Here is a 21,583-nt window from a genome sequence, read left to right as displayed (position 1 = left end):
TGACCTGAAGGGAAGGAAATCCACAAAAGGGATATATGTGTACGTATGTCTGATTTACTTTGCTGGACAGCAGAAACTGACGCAACATTGTAAAGCAGCTATATTGTTGTTGTTCGGTCACTCAATTGTGTCTGACTGTGACTCTATGGACTGTAGCACACCAGGCTCCTCTATCCTTCACTGTCTCCTGGAGTTTGCTCAAATTTATGCCCTGAAGCAACTATACTCCAATAAAAAAAGTGAAAACCCATATTAGAATCTTGGTTCCTTGAAGTAGTTTCCTGCTGGGAACACCAGTACCTCTCCCTCTGGTATGTGGCGTCCTCTCCCCTGAGATGTCGTCCTGGTCACCTACAGGGGCCTGGGTGTCTTCCTCTTCATTCTCCCTTGAAGTTCTGACGTTCTAATGACTGGTCTCCTTCTCCAGGGTACTGGTCCGCATCTCCCCCACACCCAGGGAGTGGCAGGCACACAGTAGGTGGTCAGTCACTGTTGGTTCAATGAATGACTAAGTTTCCTACCCCCTCAAATAAAAGAAAATTGCCATTCAACTACTATACTTGGTTCTCTTGGTTTTCTACGTTAAAGCCTAGAACTGCTGCCTTCCCTGTAAGCACATCTCTTCTCCCTTAGAGGGACAGGCAACTGAAAACGGAGAGAAAGAGGAGAGGGCACTGGTGGAGCCGAGCATCTGGAGGTCAGCGGTGCCCAGAGCATGGGGTCAGCAGGAAGGTGGGTGGAGAGGGGCACTCAGACCTGCAGCCACGTTGGGAGAAAGGAAACTCCATTTAGTATTTCCTGGTAAAGGAACTTGGGGCGTTGCTTACGCTAACACTCGAATTCACAGTAACCCCCTTCTCTTTCTGGAAGCTCTGCCGAAACAAAGGGCACGGATCCTAATATGAAGGTCAGAGGCGTGGACGGGAGGCTGGGAGGCTGAGCTGCCAGCTTCCCCAGCTTTACTCTTTGCTGTTGCCCAGTTCACTTTTGATCCGTGGTGTGTAAGGGTGTTTGTATGTGTGTTTGCTTGTGTACATACATGCATGTGTGTGTGCATATGTATTTGCAAATAGATACATACAGGTGTGTGTTTGTTTACATGTTTTTATGTGTATATATGTGTGCTTGTGTGTATGTGTTTGCATATGTATGTATATATATGTTTGTCTATGTGTGTGTGTTTGTGTATGTGTGCTATGTCTTTTGTGTGTATGTGTGTGTTTATATATGTGTGTACCTGTGTTTTTGAGTGTATATTTATCTTTATGTATGTATGTTTATGTGTATATCTGTGTCTGTGCGTGTGATTGTGTATGTATATATAATGTGTGTGTATAAGTGTGTGTTTGAATATATGTATGTGCTTGTGTGAATGTGTTTATGTGTGTTTGTGTGTGCACATGTGTATATAAGTTACTGGACACTTATGGTCTAGGAGTGATTCTATCCTACTCTATCTAGGATTCAGAATTGGGTGAAGAAGCATTTCTAAGTAGAAAGAGAATGAACATGAAAGCAAATAACTCTTGGCAACACTTTTCATGACAGCCTGCTCCTCCCCCACCACACCTGTTCCTCTCTTGCTGAATTTTCCCCGTGCCCTCCAGGAGGACTTGAAATCATGTGGTGAGTTTAGCTCACAGACCGTAAATATTTGCTGAGCAATCACTATGTGCAAGGTGACAGAGTTCTCTTCTCTGTGTTGGTTTTGTATGTGCATGGAACTGCCTGGGTTCTGTTTAAGCAAAAAGATAAATACTGACCTTTATAATTATCTCTTTCCAAATAACAAGAATGTTGACCCTTCTGTTATTGGAAAGAGTTCAGGATGCTTTCCCTCCTCCCTCCCTCATTTGATCTGGAAGCATGGCCTGCTATGAGTTTGTGAAGATCATCTCCTGCTACGAGGTTGTGAAGAGCATCTCCTTATTTAGGAGGAAATAAAGCCCAGAGAAGGATGAACATGTGGGACTTGAAGGTGGCTCTTCAGACTCTCCTTTTCCATCAGATATCACTGCCTTTCTAAAGTGATGTTAACACGGATTCCTAGGACATTGAAAAATTCTTTTGATGGGGGGGGGGATGAATTGGGAGATTGAGAATGACGTATATGCACTGTCATGTGTAAAACAGATAGCAAGTAGGAAGCTTCTGTATAGCACAGGGAGCTCAGCTCAGTACTCTGTGATGACCTGGGGTGGGGGCGGGGGGATGGGGGTCGCTGGGAGGGAAGTCCAAGAGGGAAGGGATATATGTGCACATATAGCTGATTCAATTTATTATACAGCAAAAAACTAACACAACATTGTAAAGCAACTATACCCAAATTAAAGAAAAAATCCTTTTGTGGGTAACACAGTCTGAGAGATGAGAGCTGTATACTGAGCCAGGGAAATCTTTAATCCTCTCTAGTAAACCTTGTCAGGGTTTTTTGAGCATAAAGCTTCTGCGAGGGAAATTCCTGAAAAGCAGGGAGTTCCATGGCACTTCTGTCATTACAAGAGCTGCCATAATCATAATAAAATGCTATTGCTTTAAAAGTTGCTTTAAGAGATGTGCTTATTCAGGACAGGGTTGCACAACTGGTGGCTGGCTTCCCTCCCCTCACCCCACCCACTCCCTAGGTGGCATTAAGCAACCTCAGTTTAGTATTTTTTTTACCCCAGGTTGAATTGAGACTATATTCTAAGTTCATCTTGGCTATTTATAAATAGTACTTTGTGGTAAGTCAAGCTTCAGGAAAAGAGGTTGAGTTTCCAACCTTGAGTCTAAACTTCCATACTGCAGCTTCAGCTGGGACTAGAAAAATTTAGGTTTGCAAAAACAAAATCCACCTTCAAATTTCCATTTATTCTTGAAGGTTCTACAGGAAGCCAAAAGAGTTCTTGGGTGTCACCGCTGAGGGGTGTAATTTCTTAGAGACATAATTCCTGCTTCCACAAATGGAAGCTTAGAATAAGTCCTGGAAGTGAGATTGGTCAGGAAATGAGAACCAGTGCTTGGAAGTCATCTCCAGGTTCTTACAGAAGCTCCATGAGTGTGTACATGCTGATGCATCTTGGGTCTCTGGCTAAATCTCCCCTCCTTCCCTGCTTTTCCATTCCTGAGAAAAGACCACCTGTTTTCTGATCCATCTACCTAAACACAGGGATGAGAAGAGCTCAGAGCAAAATGGGAAGTGTTTCTTTCATGGCCAGTCAGCAGAAGGAATGACCTTGCTTTTCTTTACGGTTGTGTGACTATGGTGTTTAAATTCTTCATGTGGAAAATGAGGGTGTGAAATAAGAAACAAACATATATGTATATCCATCTCTGCTCCTGGTTCCTGACACAAATCTCCTAAAACACTTGTAAGTAGAGGTGCAGGGAGAATCCGAGTTGATCTTTGACCTGGATTCTTGACACAGAGCTCTTAAACCCTTGTAATTCCCTAAGTGATAAGAGTATCTGACAGAGTTCCTAAATCCTTTAGAATTTCCTGGGTGATAGGAGTGTCTTCTGTTTTAATGAGGTGCCTCTGAGTGGGTTCCTGGATGGGGTTGGGTCACCAAAAAGACCAAGGTGTGATCAGAAGCTTGAAACTTTCAGGCCCACACCCCATTCTTCAGAGTGGGGGAGGGGAGGGAAATGGAGTTTATAATCATACCTACATGAAGCCTCCATCAACATGCCAAAGTTGTGGATTTCAGAAAGCTTTTGGGTTAGTGAACACATCTACACACCATAACCATGGGAACAGAAACGCCTATGGGATCCTTCCAGATTCACCCTATGTACATCTTTGTCTGGTCAGTTTTATCCTGTAATATATTCTTGGTAACAAATCAGCAAGAGTAAGTGGACTGTCTTCCTGGGTTCTGGGATATATTCTGGCAAATTAGTGACCCCAAGAAGGAGATTGTGGGAACCTCTGATTTGTAGTCAAGTTGGACAGAAGTTATAGGAAACCTTGGGACCTCCTGCTTGCCGTTGGTGTCTAAGTGGGAGGCAGTCTTGTGGGGCTAAGCCTTTAACCTGCAGGGTCAGTGCCAACCCTGTTTCATATTAGCACTAAATTTAATTGTGGATGCCCAGCTGGTATTGGAGAATTGTTCAGTGTGGGAAAAAATAGAGTGTCAGAAGTGTTGCATGAATAGAGGAAAGCAGTGCATTTCTGTGAGACAGGGATACCTGCTCTGCCCACCATACACAATTATTGACAGAGTCAAGTGAAATCACACAGACAGCACTTTATAAATGGAGACATACTGGAGAGGGAAGGAGGTGTTACTAATTCTGTGAACTGATATGGAGACTGAATAAAAAAGTGTCCCCATATCCAACAAAAACTCTGATGTTCTTGTTCACTGTGTGTGGATGAAACCCTTTTGACACAGTCTCTCTCAAACTTGCATTGTCTTCCAGGGACATCTGAAGTGTGCCCTGCAGGGCTTGAAGCCACATTATACTTGTGAATGGCTTCTTGGAGCATCAATTTTATGCAAATGAAGATTGAAGGAAAACATTCTTTTCTTTTTTAAGATCATAAGTACACTTAATTTGACTCCCAGGAACTAAAAAGAGTTAGGAATCATTTGTAAAGTGATACTTGCTATGCCTTTTTAAAAAAGTGTAGTTGATTTACATTGTTGTGTTAGTTTCAGATATAGGGCAAAATGATTCAATTACACACACACACACACACACACACACACATATTTCTATTCCTTTTCAGATTCGTTTCCTCTCTGGATTATTATAAGATATTGAGTATAATTCCCTGTGGCTACACAGTAGGTCCTTGTTGTTTATCTATTTTATATATAGTAGTGTGTATATGTTAATCCCAAACTCCTGATTTATTCCCTCTCCTTTCCTCTTTGGTAACCATAAGTTTGTTTTCTATGTCCGTGAATCTGTTTTTATTAGAAATAATCTTCCTTAAGCAAACATTATTCATTCATTCATTCAACCCGGGTTTATAGAGTGCCAACGGAAGTAGAATTAAATATAAAAGTAGCCAAAGAGTCCTGATTCTCTCTCATCACTTACTCAACATCTGTAACACAAATCTATATGTGGGATATGTAATAATCCTCAGTTGACCAGAATCTCAGTCTGTTCGGGCTGCTTAACAAACTGCCATAGACTGAGTGGCTTAAACAACAGCCATTTATTTCTCACAGTTCTAGAGGCTGGGAAATACAAGACCAAGGAGCTAAATGATTCAGTATCTGGTGACAGTCCATTTCCTGGTTCATTGATGACCATCTTCTCATTGTGTCCTCACAAGCAGGAAAGGGCTGGAGAGTTCTCTGGGGTCTCTTTTTATAAGAGCACTAATCCCATTCATGAAGGTTCCACTCTCATGACCTAATTACTCCCCCAAGGCTCCACCTCTTATACAATCACATCGGGAATTAGGATTTCAATTTATGAACTGGGGCAGAGAGGAACAAAAACATTCCATCCATAGCAATCTGTAGAGGCAACTAATCTTACCCATTTCATTCCTCACTAGTTGACAGTTATTTTAATTCAAATATTTTTGCAATCATTATGTATTTGAAAGTTTGGACCATCATGTTGAATTACAGCCGTTAAGACTGGGTCAAAGTTTCCCGTGCTGCTGGTTCTGAAATTTCCACAATGTGATAAATGTTTTGTTCTGTGGCATCCTTTGTGTGGGGCTCTCTAAACCTTGAAACAGACAATGGTATGTCTTTGAAATGATCTTCCCTAGCTAAGAGGAACAATCATCCATTCCTTTGTAAAACTATACTATGTACTTCTTTACCCAAAGTTCTCTTGCATTAGTCCTTTCACTTAGGATAACTATCCAATTATTCAATGTTCTTTCCACTTACTATTAAATTTTTTAAAAATAACACCAGTAAGGAGCAAATGTGAAAGAAGACAGCATGGTATTGCTGAGAACACTGGGGCCCTGACCCAGGCAGATGGTATGAATCTTGTCCTACCTAGAAGCACACAGCTTTAGTTAGTCTTCAACTCTCCAGGGCCCCTTCTACATAATAGGGATACAAATAGCAACTTTGCACTTTCCCTGACAATGCTTTTCAGTATTATCTACAGAGTACCTTTTGTGTCAGGGACCCTCTCTGCAAACTTCCTTGACATTCCATGTTCATCCTAAACATTTAGGTCTGTTCTACATACCCTTCTGCGATGTAATCAGATTTGTTTTCAAGTATGAATATTTTCTCTCCCAAATCTTTGAGTGAAATTGATGCTCTAGAGAGAGGCTTTGTATACTTCTAACATGTTACAGCATACCTCTTGGAGGTACCTATACTTTTGTTTAAATGTTTCCTGTTGTTTTATATTTTTAATTAAAAAAATGTATTTATTTATTTATGAGTCCACTGGGTCTTCGTTGCTGCGAGTGGGCTTTCTCTACTTGGGGCGAGCAGGGGCTGTTCTTCTTTGTGATTCATAGGCTTCTTTCTCATTGCGGTGGTTTCTCTTGTTGTGGAGCACAGGTTCAGTAGTTGTGGCCCACAGGCTTAGCTGCCCCAAGGCATGTGGGATCTTCCCAGACTAGGAATCAAACCTGTGTCTTCTACATTGGCAGGCAGATTGTTAACCACTGGACCATCAGAGAAGGCCAGAACCTGTACTTTAGAAGTGTGGCTGTTAAGATGATACTCAGAACTGAAAATATTCAGCAGGTATGCATCAGTAAGAACAATATTGCCTATTAAAAATGCTGGAGAGTGTGTGGAGAAAAGGGAACCCTCCTATACTGCTGGTGGGAATGTAAGTTGGTAAAGCCATTATGGAAAACAGTATGGAGGTTCCTCAGAAAACCAAAAATAGATTTACTGTATGGTACAGCAATCCTACTCCTGGGTATATACCTGGACAAAACTATAATTTAAAAAGATATGTGCATCCCCATGTTCATAGCAGCACTATTCACAGTAGCCCGATACATGAAACAACCTAAATGTCCACCAAGAGATGATTGGATAAAAAAGATGTGGTACATATATACAACAGCATACTACTCAGCCATAAAAAAAGAACAAAATAATGCCATTTGCAGCAAATGGATGCAACTAGAGGTTATCATGCTAAGTGAAGTAAGTCAAAAAGAGAAAGACATCTAGGTTGCTTCCATGTTCTAGCTATTGTAAATAGTGCTGCAATACAGATGAATAGATAAAGAAGTTGTGGTACATGTACACAATGGAATGTTACTCGGCCATGAAAAGGAATGCATTTGAGTCAGTTCCAATGACATGCATGAACCTAGAACCTATTATACAAAGTGAAGTAAGTCAGAAAGAGAAAGATAAATATCATATTCTAATGCATATATACAGAATCTAGAAAAATGGTACTGAAGAATTTATTTGCAGGGCAGCAGTGGAGAAACAGACATAGAGAATAGACTTATGGACATGGGGAGAAGGGAGGAGAGGGAGAGATATATGGAAAGAGTAACAAGGAAACTTACATTACCATATGTAAAATAGATAGCCAACGGGAATTTGCTCTATGGCTCAGGAAACTCAAACAGGGGCTATGTATCAATCTAGAGGGATGGGATGGGGAAGGAGAAGGGAGGGAGGTTCAAAAGCGAGGGGATATATGTATACTTATGGCTGATTCATGTTGAGGTTTGATAGAAAACAACAAAATTCTGTAACGCAACTATCCTTCAATTAAAAAATAAATTAATTAAAAAACAACAAAAAAAGAAAGACAAATACCGTATGATATCATTTATATGTGGAGATCTAAAATATGACACAAATGAACTTATCTATGAAACAGAAACAGACTCACAGATATAGAGAACAGATTTGTGGTTGCCAAGGGGGAAGCAGAGGTCAGGAGGGATGGAGTGGAAGTTTGGGATTAGCAGATGCAAACTGGTATACAAGAATGGATAAACAGTAAGATCCTACTGTATAGCATAGGGAACTATATTCAATATCCTGTGATAAACCATAATGGAAAATAATATTTAAAAAAGAATCTCTATATGTGAAAAACTGTCACTTTGCTGTACAGCAGAGATTGGGCTACATTGTAAATCAACTATACTTCAATAAAAAATAAAAAAGAAGTAAAAGAAACTGGTTTTTAAGATATAAAAACACCTTTGTTTTGACCTATAAATAGCTGCTCCACAGGTCCTTGAGTGGCATCCATTCCCCACATCACTCCTCTCAGTAAGTATTTTTAGTCCTGTGGCTTTGGAGAATTGTCTGCTTGGAGTCTATATTTTGCAGCCATCATCCCTTCCTCCCCCACTTCTGGACACAGCTTTCCTTCTCTGGGGGAACTGCGCCTTCCCCATCATCTAGTTCTAGGGAGGCTTCCAACCACAGCACCTCCTCCCTCTCATGGCCTATAGGGTGGGCAGTGATGTAGGTCTGAAAGATCTAGTCCCTATTCCTTGACAGGCATGTGCATGTGATCCAACACAGAGCAACTGGAGGCTTTCCCTAGAACTCTACACAGTCACCGTGGTATTCATAAGGGGATGGGTTCCAGCACCCTCCTGTCCTCCATGGATGCTCAAGTCCCTTACATAAAAGGGTTTCTGAAATTTGATAAATGGTTGGTTGAATCCACTGACATGGAGGGCTGACTAGATTATGAGTGCAGGGACTGAGACACTATTTGTCCCCCTTTGAAACATGAGCTGAAAGGCTATGGCCCTAGAGCATCTGGTAGCCTTGACTGTGCAAAGAAGGAGAAGCCTGGGAAGCAACACAAAGATATAAATGGACCAATGGAGAGACTGAGAGAAAGAGAGGACCCAGGTGATAGCTGAGTACCAGACTAAATTTCCATCCTTTATAATAGCGATTCTCAAGCTTGGGTTTGTGTCAGCATCAGGGGGAGCGCTAATAAGTAATCCAGAGCCCAGCCATGGTGAAGTGGGAAAGGGCTGGCTCCTTTGTATTTGTGTCACATCCTCCAGGTGGTTGGGATATACATCAAAAGTTGAGAACTACAACTTGACAAACATGTGATCCAATATACTTCCTCTTTTGCAGCAGTGACTTAGGTTTCTGACACGCAGAGACTAAGAAGCACCAAGGACTCAATGGCACCATGCAAACAGGGAACAAAGCAAATCTCTGGTCAAGGCCCCAGTGTTCCTGATCTTGGGTAGCTGAGTGAATTGCAGTTTCTGTTCATGAGGAATATTCTCCATGGACCCAGTGCTGATGGGAGTGAAATGTTGAAGTGATTAAGACAGGAATGACACCTCCCATCTTTCTAGGCTTGGAGAAGGCAATGGCACCCCACTCCAGTACTCTTGCCTGGAAAATCCCATGGATGGAGGAGCCTTATAGGCTGCAGTCCACGGGGTCGCTAAGAGTCGGACACGACTGAGCAACTTCACTTTCACTTTTCACTTTCATGCATTGGAGAAGGAAATGGCAACGCACTCCAGTATTCTTGCCTGAAGAATCCCAGGGACGGGGGAGCCTGGTGGGCTGCCATCTATGGGGTCGCACAGAGTCGGACACAACTGAAGCAACTTAGCAGCAGTAGCAGCTACATCTACAGTTATCTAAAGGGAATTTCCTGAGCTGGCAGAGCCTTCCTTTATGTGGGCTTCCGTCCCAGCTGCATGTGACAGCAGCAGCCCAACCCTCACACCACAGTCATCTCAGGATTTGGGACCAGGGTAGAATAGAAGCCATATTCTAGGAAATGCATTGAAAAGCTCTCATTAGCCCAGATTGGGTCACATGACTCACTCTGCACCAATCACAAGGAAATGAAGTGGACTAATGTGCCCAGCCCTAGATCACATGACCACTCTGTACCAATCACAAGGAAATACAGTGGCCTGCTGGGCCCAGCCCTGGGTCACATGGCCACCTCTGGCATGATGGAGGGACATATGTGTGGGGGAGAATTGAGTTGGCTTCATAAGAACAACAATTCATTACTAGGGGGAAAGGATGACTTTAAAGAGGAAATCAGGACACACTAATTAGAAAATGTGAGTGAATTCCAGGCAGCAAAATCGACAGATGTCTACTACAGTTGAACTGTTGTCATTTTATTCTAGCTTTGCTGGGAAAAAGCTAGTAAGAACAAATTCAGCAAATCACAGACTTGCACTGAAGAGAAGAAACTCAAGAATCTAGGAGCTCAGCCTTTTTTCTCTAAATAGAACATAGTTTATACTATTGAAGACAGATGCTTGTTTATTCTATGCTGAGAGCTCTCTGGCCGGGCAGATTCCAAATATCCTTCCATCTTCAGATCCTTCCAGGGCTTTGCAATTTTTACTAGTTAATGACAAGATTGGGGGAGGGGCAACTTAAAATGAAGTAATAAATGCATATGGAAGAATGTTACAGGCTTAGTTATTTCACACTTCTGGAATTCAGAGCAATGAAAAAGTAAACAGTCTTACTGGCTCAAAGGGGAATCCTTCCATCCATGAAACAAATTCATTTTGATTATTTTGGCTTCTCAAGAGACATTTCCTGTGGCTGTATTATAAAATAATTCTTCATGTTTTTATTCTGTACTGTTCTACTGGGCCTTGTGAAACAAGAAATTATTTGCTGCATTTGGTTGCTGTGTAATGGAGTTTCACGATCATTTACATATCTTTCATATACAATTAATTCACATCTTTTTTAGAATTGTAATTGTGGAAGCAATTTTCATTAAAATTTCTTGTAACATATAAATTTGAGATAATTGGACTGGAAGGCTTGTTTACCAAATTGCCTGCATCAGTACTATTTCATGGGTTTTGAAAGTAGGAAAAATTTTTGAAACTGGTCCCTAATGATAAACGTTTGAAGATGAGTTTTGATCTCTGAAAAAGACATTTGTACCCAATGCAGGTGCAATCAATTCCTTTCTGAGTTGATACTGATGGTGATTTAATGAAACTAATCTTTATGAACTGAAAATAATATCTTTTTATCTTACCAACCAAGCTTGAGAGTATGATGAGTTCTCAGATGAGATATGACCTAGGAGCTGCAAACTTAGAACAAATTGGGAATTTGATAGATCCTATGATAGATGGGCTTCCCTGGTGGCTCAGACAGTAAAGGATCTGCCTGCAGTGCAGGAGACCCGGGTTTGATCCCTAGGTTGGAAAGATCCCCTGGAGAAGGAAATGGCAACCCACTGCAGGATTGTTGTCTGGGAAATCCCATGGACAGAGGAGCCTGGTGGGCTACAGACCCTGGGGTCTCAAAGAGTCAGATACAACTGAGCAGCACAGCAGCAGCAGCCTATGATAGATAATATCAGTTTTGGAATTCCATTGTTCCCATCTGGTTAGAGAGTAATTATCATTTATGGAACCCTACACCCATATGAACATCTTCTATTGGGCTAAATTCTTAGGAGGAACCAAGTATATGAGGAAAGTATATCAGCCTAGGGAGGAAGTGAGAAGGGAACTCCCTACAATATAATTCAAGAGATTGGAGAAGGAATCTTTCCTAAAGATTCAGTTCAGTTCAGTTCAGTTCAGTTGCTAGTCGTGTCCGACTCTTTGCGACCCCATGAACTGCAGCACGCCAGGCCTCCCTGACCATCACCAACTCCCGGAGTCCACTCAAACCCACGTCCATCAAGTCGGTGATGTCATCCAGCCATCTCATCCTCTGTTGTCCCCTTCTCCTTCTGCCCTCAATCTTTCCCAGCATCAGGGTCTTTTCTAATGAGTCAGCTCTTCGCATCAGGTGGCCAGAGTATTGGAGTTTCAGCTTCAACATCAGTCCTTCCAATGAATATTCAGGATTGATTTCCTTTAGGATGGACTGGTTGGGTCTCCTTGCAGACCAATGGACGCTCAAGAGTCTTCTCCAACACCACAGTTCAAAAGCATCAATTCTTCGGCACTCAGCTTTCTTTATAGTCCAACTCTCACCTCCATACATGACCACTGGGAAAACCACAGCCTTGACTAGATGGACCTTTGTTGGCAAAATAATGTCGCTGCTTTTTAATATGAGGTCTATGTTGGTCATAACTTTCCTTCCAAGCAGTAAGCATCTTTTAATTTCATGGCTGCACTCACCATCTGCAGTGATTTTGGAGACCAGAAAAATAAAGTCAGCCACTGTTTCCACCATTTCCCCATCTATCTGCCATGAAGTGATGGGACCAGATGCCATGATCTTAGTTTTCTGAATGTTGAGCTTTAAGCCAACTTTTTCACTCTCCTCTTTCACTTTCATCAAGAGGCTCTTTAGTTCTTCTTCACTTTCTGCCATAAGGGTGGTGTCATCTGCATATCTGAGGTTATTGATATTTCTCCTGGCAATCTTTATTCCAGCTTGTGTTTCCTCCAGCCCAGCATTTCTCATGATGTACTCTGCATATACGTTAAAGAAGCAGGGTGACAATATACAGCCTTGACGTACTCCTTTTCCTATTTGGAACCAGCCTGTTGTTCCATGTCCAGTTCTAACTTTTGCTTCCTGACCTGCATACAGGTTTCTCAAGAGACAGGTCAGATGGTCTGGTATTCCCATCTCTTTCAGAATTTTCCACAGTTTATTGTGATCCACACAGTCAAAGTCTTTGGCATAGTCAATAAAGCAGAAATAGATGTTTTTCTGATACTCTCTTGCTTTTCCTAAAGATTAAGATCCCATAGATTTGGCCCATTACAGACACTCAACAGATATTTATTCAATGAAAGAAAAAAATAAAAGAATCAGACAAAATTAGAAAAGCCCCATGTAGATGTTCCTTTTAATTTACCCCCACTTCTAGCTGGACCAACTTTGATGAGTGCTACATACGGGAGTCACAATTGTCATTAAAGCATGTCATACCAGAGCTCAGAGAAGAATGCGTCTGCTCACCTTCCCAGAGATAAACATAACTGAGCTGGGATAGAATTTTCTAAGGTATATGAAATCAGCTTTTTGAATTGTGAAAAATAAAACAGTTCTTTATGTTGCACCATACTGGCCGACTTTCCATCTTATGAAGAAACCTGCCACTACTGTGTTTAAGTAACTGATGTCCCCTAATGGATCAGTCACATATGGTGCCTGAGTTGTTATTCCAGGGGCAGCTTTCAAATGCTTCCATGTGAATGGCACCCTGGAGTCTGTAACCCAGCACCCCCATTGTTATTCTACCTAACATCTGTGGTTGAGTTTGTTCCTTATCCAGGGCCTCAGTTCATAAGGGCATGGTCTAGTTTTTTCAGATCTTGATCTCATTCTAATTAGTCAATTTGCAAAAAGCTGTTGCTGTCAATTAATGCATTGTTTTTCTTTTCTCCCTGTTTTTTTTTTTTCTGGTTTGTGGGACTGGAACTCAGGAAGAAGAGGGATCCCCAAGAGAACCACAGTGCCTCCGGGTGGAACCGAAGATGGCAGCAGGTAGAGTCCATTCACGGCAAGGCCTCCTTTCCTGGGCTGCTGTTGTTGACAGCAGGGCTCGCAGAATCCAAAAGCTTTGCAGATCACAAAAGAAAATCTGTGTGTTCCCTGTTGATTGGAAACATGACTAGAAATGTCACTTGTGATGTATGCCAGGCAGAACATCTGGACAGTCTGGTCGTGGTGCAAAAAATAGCTTCTTCTCTTTTTCTTCTTTCTTCTACTGATTTCAGTGCTTGCTGAACAAATACTTGCAATGAAGTAGATGATGATAATGATGAAGAAATTTCAAATTCAGTCATACTAACATAAGCAGTGCACTTTTTTCTGCAGTATTTATGATTACCTTGGAAAATGCTATCTAGATGCATTTGCTTTTTTAAAAAAATGTGTATAGTTAAATATGCAGCTTTGCTAAAGATATTTACCCCATCGTAGGACTTCATATGAGATAAAATGCAAAGGAACAAATGAGTCTGTACTTTAGTTTCTGCCTATGATTGGTAATGATAATGAGATGTAATGGTCATAAAAATAAACAGTTGAATGGACCTCATAATAATGAGAGCTAAATCTTAATACTCTCTACTTCTATTTTCCAATGGCTTTAATTTGGTGTTTTATATGAGGAGGGGTTAGAAGAGGGCTCCAGATGTGTTTGCCACTGGCAGAGGCTCATGTTCTTGTAAGTTAATGAAAATCAGGGAGTAGAATTAAGAAAATAAAAATGGTAATGAAAAGAATATGCAAAGTGTGTGTGGAGGGGGGTTGGGGGTGGGTGGGGAACTGGTGCCCTGTTCAGATTTCCATGGAGGAGAGAGAATTAGCGATTAAGCAGCTCCAGCATCTCCCTCTGTGCCCCTCCCAAGTGTCTACCCCGTCAGAAACAGACACTGTTTTAGGTTCATGCTTCTGACTTGCTGCTTCTTCTGTCATGCTTCTTCTGACTTGCGCCCCTTGCAGATCCTTGCATGACTGGATCCTTTTCTTCCAGGAGCTCTCAGCTGAAACATCCAGTCCCAGAGGCTACTTTGTTGTTCCTTGAGATCACTCTTCATCCCACTGTCCGTTTTTATTGGGTTGGCCCAAAAATTTGATTTGGTTTCACTACAAGATCTTACAGGAAAAAACCAAACAAACTTTTAAGTCAACGCAATATTTTTTTCCGTAACACTTATTACGATCCCAAATCATCTTTCTGCAGATTGGTTTCTTTTCTTATTGTCCCCTCAAGAGACTTTAGCATAGGAGTTGAGTCTGGAAGGACAGATATGAAACTCTGTGAAAAGAAGTGCATTAGCTGGGGTGTTTATAAAGTGAAAACCAAACACTGTAAATTGACTCCAAAGTGATATCTATTTGAAATTTTGCACCCCCCTATTTTTTGGCTGATGATCTGATCCTTTGGTGTCTGTCACCTTATCCTGAGGTCTATGATTTCTATTTGCAGGGGCAACCCAGGGTACAATGACAGGTTAATTGGGAGTGTGTTTAAATATCACCAGCTTTGCACTCTAATGATTCAGCATCTATGTATGATTGAAGTTTTTCTTAATAAGTGACCTGCCTGTGATAGGTAGAACCCTAATGCCTACTCAGAATCAGGTAGCATCCCCCCTTGACTTTGTGGGCACAGTAGCTGAATGGATGGAGTAGCCCAGTTGTAATAAGTCCCTTTTAATGTGATACAGCATGGGTTGCTGTCAGCTGATGCTCTGTTTCAGCAAGACCAGCACTGGGAAGGTTCATTAGGTAAATGAGGTTTATCTTTGACTTCAGCCTACCCTTCTGGTGCCCTGCACCTCCTAGTGAGGTTCCTCCTCACTACCTCACCCCCTGATTTCTCTGCCTTCAGAAGAATGTGCAGTCAGGGACATAAACCTTAGTCCATGTTAATTCACATTGCTGTGTTGCTTCTTCTTCAGCCTATTGCTATTTAAGCCACAGAGCTACCTGTGGAATGAAAAAAATGTGGTAGTTGTTAAAGGGATCAGCAAACAGATAAAGAAGAAGGGACATTTCTGGATACAATCACAGTGCCTGTGGAACCACTTTCTCAAGCTGAGCATTGGATGGCCCTGAGTCATGGGAACACTCAGCAAAGATTCCATCAGACCATATTTCTTCAGAGCAGGAATTGTGTCCCTTTACAAGTGAGTGCTCCATCACTAAGTTGTGTCTGACTCTCTGTGACCCTTTCAACTGTAGCCCGACAGGCTCCTTTGTCCTTGAGATTATCCTGGCAAGGGTACTAGAGTTGGTTGGCATTTCCTCCTCCAGGAGATCTTCCTAAACCACACCTCCTGCATTGGCAGGTGGATTCTTTACCACTGAGCCATCGGGGAAGCCCATTTAAAAGTGAGGTTAAATCCTTTATTGAAAGGCACCATTTTCAAGACTTATAACTTCTTTCTGATATAACGTTCAAGGCAAAAATAAAGGATGGACAGCTGAACTGAAGTGAAGCTTATCACCCTGCACAGGGAAAAGGAAGAATGAAGTGATGGACTCATGAGATGGAGGTATCATGGAGAAGAAATTTCCATAAACTTAAGAGCCCCTTTGATATGACCATGACATCACTCTTATAATAGAGAAAAAAATAAATATGCTTTCCTGATAGTGACAAGGAGAGGCCGTAATTTCTGTGAGGGAGAACTCTACATCAGCAAAAGGGCTGACAGCGTCACCCAATTCATTTTGGTTCAGTTCAGTCACTCAGTCATGTCTGACTCTTTGCAACCCCATGGACTGTAGCATGCCGGGCCTCCCTGTCCATCACCAACTCCCGGAGTTTACTCAAACTCATGTCCATTGAGTCAGTGATGCCATCCAACCATCTTATCCTCTGTTGTCCCCTTGTCCTCTAGCCTTCAATCCTTCCCAGCATCAGGGTATTTTCAGATCATTCATTTCTTCCCATCAGGTGGCCAAAGTATTGGAGTTTCAGCTTTAGCATCAGTCCTTCCAATGAATTTTCAGGACTGATTTCCTTTAGGATGGACTGGTTGGATCTCCTTGCAGTCCAAAGGGCTCTGAAGAGTTTTCTCTGACACCACAGTTCAAAAGCATCAATTCTTAGGCGCTCAGCATTCTTTATAGTCCAACATCCATACATGACTACTGGAAAACCATAGCTTTGACTAGACAGACCTTGGTTGGCAAAGTAAAGTCTCTGTTTTTTAATATGCTGTCTAGGTTGATCATAACTTTCCTACCAAGGAGTAAGTGTCTTTTAATTTCATGGCTGCAGTAACAACCTGCAGTGATATTGGAGCCCAAGAAAATAAAGTTTGTCACTGTTTGCACCGTTTCTATATCTATTTGCCATGAAGTAATCAGACCAGATGCCATGATCCTATTTCTCTGAATGTTGAGTTTTAAGCCAACTTTTTCACTCTCCTCTTTCACTTTCATCAAGGCTCTTTAGTTCTTCATTTTCTGCTATAAGGGTGGTGTCATCTGCATATCTGAGGTTATTGATATTTCTCCCGGCAATATTGATTTCAGCTTGTGCTTCCTCCAGCCCAGCATGTCTCATGATGTACTCTGCATACAAGTTAAATAAGCAGGGTGACAATATGCAGCCTTGACCTACTCCTTTCCCTATTTGGAACCAGTCTGTCGTTCCATGTCCAGTTCTAACTGTTGCTTCCTCACCTGCATACAGATTTCTCAAGGGGCAGGTCAGGTGGTCTGGTATTCCCATCTCTTGAAGAATTTTCCAGTTTGCTGTGATCCACACAGTCAAAGGCTTTGGCATAGTCAATAAAGCAGAAATAGATGTTTCTCTGGAACTCTCTTGCTTTTTTGATGATCCAACGGATGTTGGCAATTTGATCTCTGGTTCTCTGCCTTTTCTAAATCCAACTTAAACATCTGGAAGTTCATGGTTCACATACTGCTGAAGCCTGGCTTGGAGAATTTTGAGCATTAATTTACTAGCATGTGAGATGAGTGTAATTGTGTGGTAGTTTGAGCATTCTTTGGCATTGCCTTTCTTTGGGATTGGAATGAAAACTAACCTTTTCCAGTCCTGTGGCCACTGCTGAGTTTTCCAAATTTGCTGGCATATTGAGTGAAGCACTTTCACAGCATCATCTTTTAGGATTTGAACTAGCTTAACTGGAATTCCATCACCTCCATTAGCTTTGTTCGTAGTGATGCTTCCTAAGGTCCACTTAACATTGCATTCCAGGATGTCTGGCTCTAGGTGAGTGATCACACCATCGTGATTATCGGGTCATGAAGATCTTTTTTGTATAGTTCTTCTGTGTATTCTTGCCACCTCTTCTGAATATCTGCTGCTTCTGTTAGGTCTATGCCATTTCTGTCCTGTATTGTGCCCATTTTTACATGAAATGTTCCCTTGTTACCTCTGATTTTCTTGAAGAGATCTCTAGTCTTTCCCATTCTATTGTTTTCCTCTATTTCTTTGCATTGATCACTGAGGAAGGCTTTCTTAACTCTCCTTGCTATTCTTTAGAACTCTGCATTAAAATGGGTATATTTTTCCTTTTCTCCTTTGCTTTTCACTTCTCTTCTTTTCACAGGTATTTTTAAGGCCTCCTCAGACAATCACTTTGCCTTTTTGCATTTCTTTTTCTTGGGGATGGTCTTGGTCCCTGTCTCCTGTACAATGTCACAAACCTCCGTCCATAGTTCTTCAGGCACTCTGTCTATCAGACCTAATCCCTTGAATCTATTTCTCACCTCCACTGTATAATTGTAAGGGGTTTGATTTAGGTCATACTTGAATAGTCTAGTGGTTTTTGTTACTTTCTTCAATTGAAGTCTGAATTTGGCAGTAAGGAGTTCATGATCTGAGCCACAGTCAGCTCCCAGTCTTCTTTTTGCTGACTGTATAGAGCTTCTCCATCTTTGACTGCAAAGAGTATAATCAATCTGATTTCAGTGTTGACCACCTGGTGATGTCCATGTGTAGTCTTCTCTTATTGTTGGAAGAGGGTGTTTGCTATGACCAGTGCATTCTCTTGGCAAAACTCTAATAGCCTTTGCCCTGCTTCATTCTGTACTCAAGGCCAAATTTGCCTGTTACTCCAGGTATTTCTTAACTTCCTACTTTTGCATTCCAGTCCCCTATAATGAAAAGGACATCTTTTTTGGATGTTAGTTCTAGAAGGTCTTGTAGGTCTTCATAGAACTGTTCAACTTCAGCTTCTACAGCATTACTAGTCGGGGCATAGACTTGGACTACTGTGATATTGAATGGTTTGCCTTGGAAACGAACAGAGATTATTCTGTCGTTTTTGAGATTGCATCCAAGTACTGCATTTCAGACTCTTTCGTTGACTATGATGGCTACTCCATTTCTTCTAGGGGACTCTTGTCCACAGTAGTAGATATAATGGTCATGTGAGTTAAATTCACCCATTCCAGTCCATTTTAGTTCACTGATTCCTAAAATGTTGACATTCACTCTTTCCATTTCCTGTTTGACCACTTCCAATTTGCCTTGGTTCATTGACCTAACATTCCAGGTTCCTATGCGTGGGACCTTTTGGTCTTCATTACCTCCATGTAGTTTGGACCCAGGTAAATAACAGGGAGGGAACACAGCCCCACCCATCAACAGAAAATTGGATTAAAGATTTACTGAGCATGGCCCCACTCATCAGAACAAGACCCAGTTTCCCCCTCAGTCAGTCTCTCCCCTCAGGTAGCTGTCATAAGCCTCTTATTCTTCTCCAACCGAAGGCAGACAGACTGAAAACCACAATCACGGAAAACTAACCAATCTGATTACATGGACCACAGCCTTGTCTAACTCAGTGATACTATGAGCCATGCAGTATAGGGTTACCCAAAATGGATGGGTCAGGGTGGAGAGTTCTGACAAAATGTCCACCAGAGAAAGGAGTGGCAAACCACTTCAGTGTTCTTGCCTTGAGAACCCCACGAACAGTATGAAAAGGCAAAAAGATAGGACACTGAAAGGTGAACTCCCCAGGTCGGTAGATGCCCAATATGCTACTGGAGATCAGTGGAGAAATAACTCGATAAAGAATGAAGAGACAGAGCCAAAGCAAAACAACACCCAGTTGTGGATGTGACTGGTGATAGAAGCAAAGTCACCCAATTAGCCAGTGTTGAAAAAAATATTTACACAGTGTGAGAATTGTGAGTTAGGTTTTTTGAGGGGGCAAAATAGGGACTGCAGCCTGGGAGATAGCGTTTCAGATAGCTCTGAGAAAATGCTCCAAGAAGGTGAGGGAAGGAGCTAGGATATATAGGAGTTTTGCAACGAAGGGCAGGTAGGGCAGATAATCGGGAACATCAAAAGATTACTGCTTAAGAATCCAGATACGTCAAGTTAAGGGATTTAGTGCTTTTCTATGTGTGGGAAGATGCGAGAGTCTAGACTCACTGAAATAATTTTTTGATATGCATCTCAGCTATCTGGGGTTAGTATCCTATGTTATCAGATCCCGAGTTTTTTCAAAGCTCACTGTAGGGAGTGGCCACAGACTGATGGCTGCTAGATGGCAGAAGTTCTTTCCTTCCTGAGTTCCTTCAGGGCTCACTAGCAGCTCACGTTGGAGGTCCACAATTGCCGATGACTGTGACATCCTTTGTTTGCTGATATGGCAGGAGACATTCCATTTCTCATCAGTTTTTGGAAGGTGCTAAGGACCTAAGTTTTTGGAAGATGCTAAGGACCTGCATCATCATGCAGATGACACCACCCTTATGGCAGAAAGTGAAGAAGAACTAAAGAGCCTCTTGATGAAAGTGAAAGAGGAGTGTGAAAAAGTTGGCTTAATGCTCAACATTCAGAAAACAAAGATCATGGCATCCGGTCCCATCACTTCGTGGCAAATAGATGGAGAAACAGTGGAAATAGTGGCAGACTTTATTTTCGGGGGCTCCAAAATCACTGCAGATGGTGATTGCAACCATGAAATTAAAAGACGCTTGCTCCTTGGAAGAAAAGCTATGGCCAACCTAGACAGCATATTAAAAATCAGAGACATTACTTTGCCAACCAAGGATGTGAGAGTTGGACTATAAAGAAAGCTGAGCACCAAAGAATTGATGCTTTTGAACTGTGATGTTGGAGAAGACTCTTGAGAGTCCCTTGGACTGCAAGGAGATCCAATCAGTCCATCCTAAAGGAGATCAGTCCTGGGTGTTCATTGGAAGGACTGATGTTGAAGCTGAAACTCCAATACTCTGGCCACCTGATGCGAAGAGCTGACTCATTTGAAAAGACCCTGATGAAAGATTGAAGATGAGAGGAGAAGGGGATGACAGGATGAGATGGTTGGATGGCATCACCCACTCAATGGACATGAGTTTGAGTAAACTCTGGGAGTTGGTGATGGACAGGGAGGCCTGGCATGCTGCAGTCCATGGGGTCGCAAAGAGTCGGACACGACTGAGCGACTGAACTACTGAACTGAACTGAACTGACTGAAGGACCTAAGGGCAAGAACTAGTCTACACATTCTCACCTGGGCATGTGCCTCAGTGAAAAAGCAGCTGTTGTATAGTATTCAGATTTTTGGTCTGTATGACTCAGACCCCCAACCTCTCTCAGGTCATTCTTTCCCTGGATTATCTCTTTCCTTTTTGCTCCTCTGTGGGCGGTGAGACCGATGAATGGGCCAGCTATGCTTTCTTGAGAGAATTCTTTTCAAAAAAGAATTGCATCCTTTCTGATGGCTATATTTCCAAGAGGAAAAAAAAAAGGAAAATGTGTTTTTAAAATGTTGGCTCGATCTTGCCATGTTTCTTACCATGCATGGCTTTAGAAGCAAGCCAAGTACTTTCGAATGCTGCAGCCGCTTTAAATTGTGTTTAAAATCGAAGACTTTGTGGAATCCTTATTGTCTTTTGGTCTGCGCTCACTATGTGCTATTAGGGCTGCAAGATTGCAACATTTTGTTCATTGGAGGCGAGAAGCCATTTTATCACCATCAGAGGATTTCATCTGAATGTTCTCCTTTCGCTAAAGGTCACCCGGGGCTGAGTGGGGCCCAGCCCCCTTCAGAGGTGGCTGTCGGTGTCATCTGCACTTAGTCAAATTTTCATTTCCTGTGGTTTGTAAGTTATTTAAGGGTAAAGTAACAAGCCCCAAATGGTTAAAATTCTTCTACTAAAAATGGATGCGATGAGGGGGAATATATATGTATTTTTGTAACCTTTCTGGGGAATGAGACCAGAGTTCCACTCTGCAGCTTCTTAAGTGACATGACATTACTGTG

At 41.9% G+C, this 21,583-nt stretch overlaps 1 protein-coding gene across 2 annotated transcripts in view; it reads left to right on the top strand.

Annotated features, from left to right (window-relative positions):
- FAM107B (family with sequence similarity 107 member B) overlaps window positions 1-21,583 on the top strand; it is a 209,733-nt gene that overhangs the window by 62,941 nt on the left and 125,209 nt on the right. For both annotated transcript variants that reach the window (XM_081553581.1, XM_081553580.1), the window contains exon 3: window positions 13,295-13,355. In XM_081553581.1, coding sequence (XP_081409707.1) covers window positions 13,295-13,355 — 61 coding nt within the window. The remainder of the gene's footprint in view (window positions 1-13,294; window positions 13,356-21,583) is intronic.

This window comes from Giraffa tippelskirchi, chromosome 13 (assembly GCF_054371585.1).
Source record: "Giraffa tippelskirchi isolate mGirTip1 chromosome 13, T2T-mGirTip1v1.2.pri, whole genome shotgun sequence".
In the NCBI taxonomy this organism is placed as follows: Eukaryota; Metazoa; Chordata; class Mammalia; order Artiodactyla; family Giraffidae; genus Giraffa; species Giraffa tippelskirchi.
This window is presented reverse-complemented; position numbering and strand designations above follow the sequence as displayed.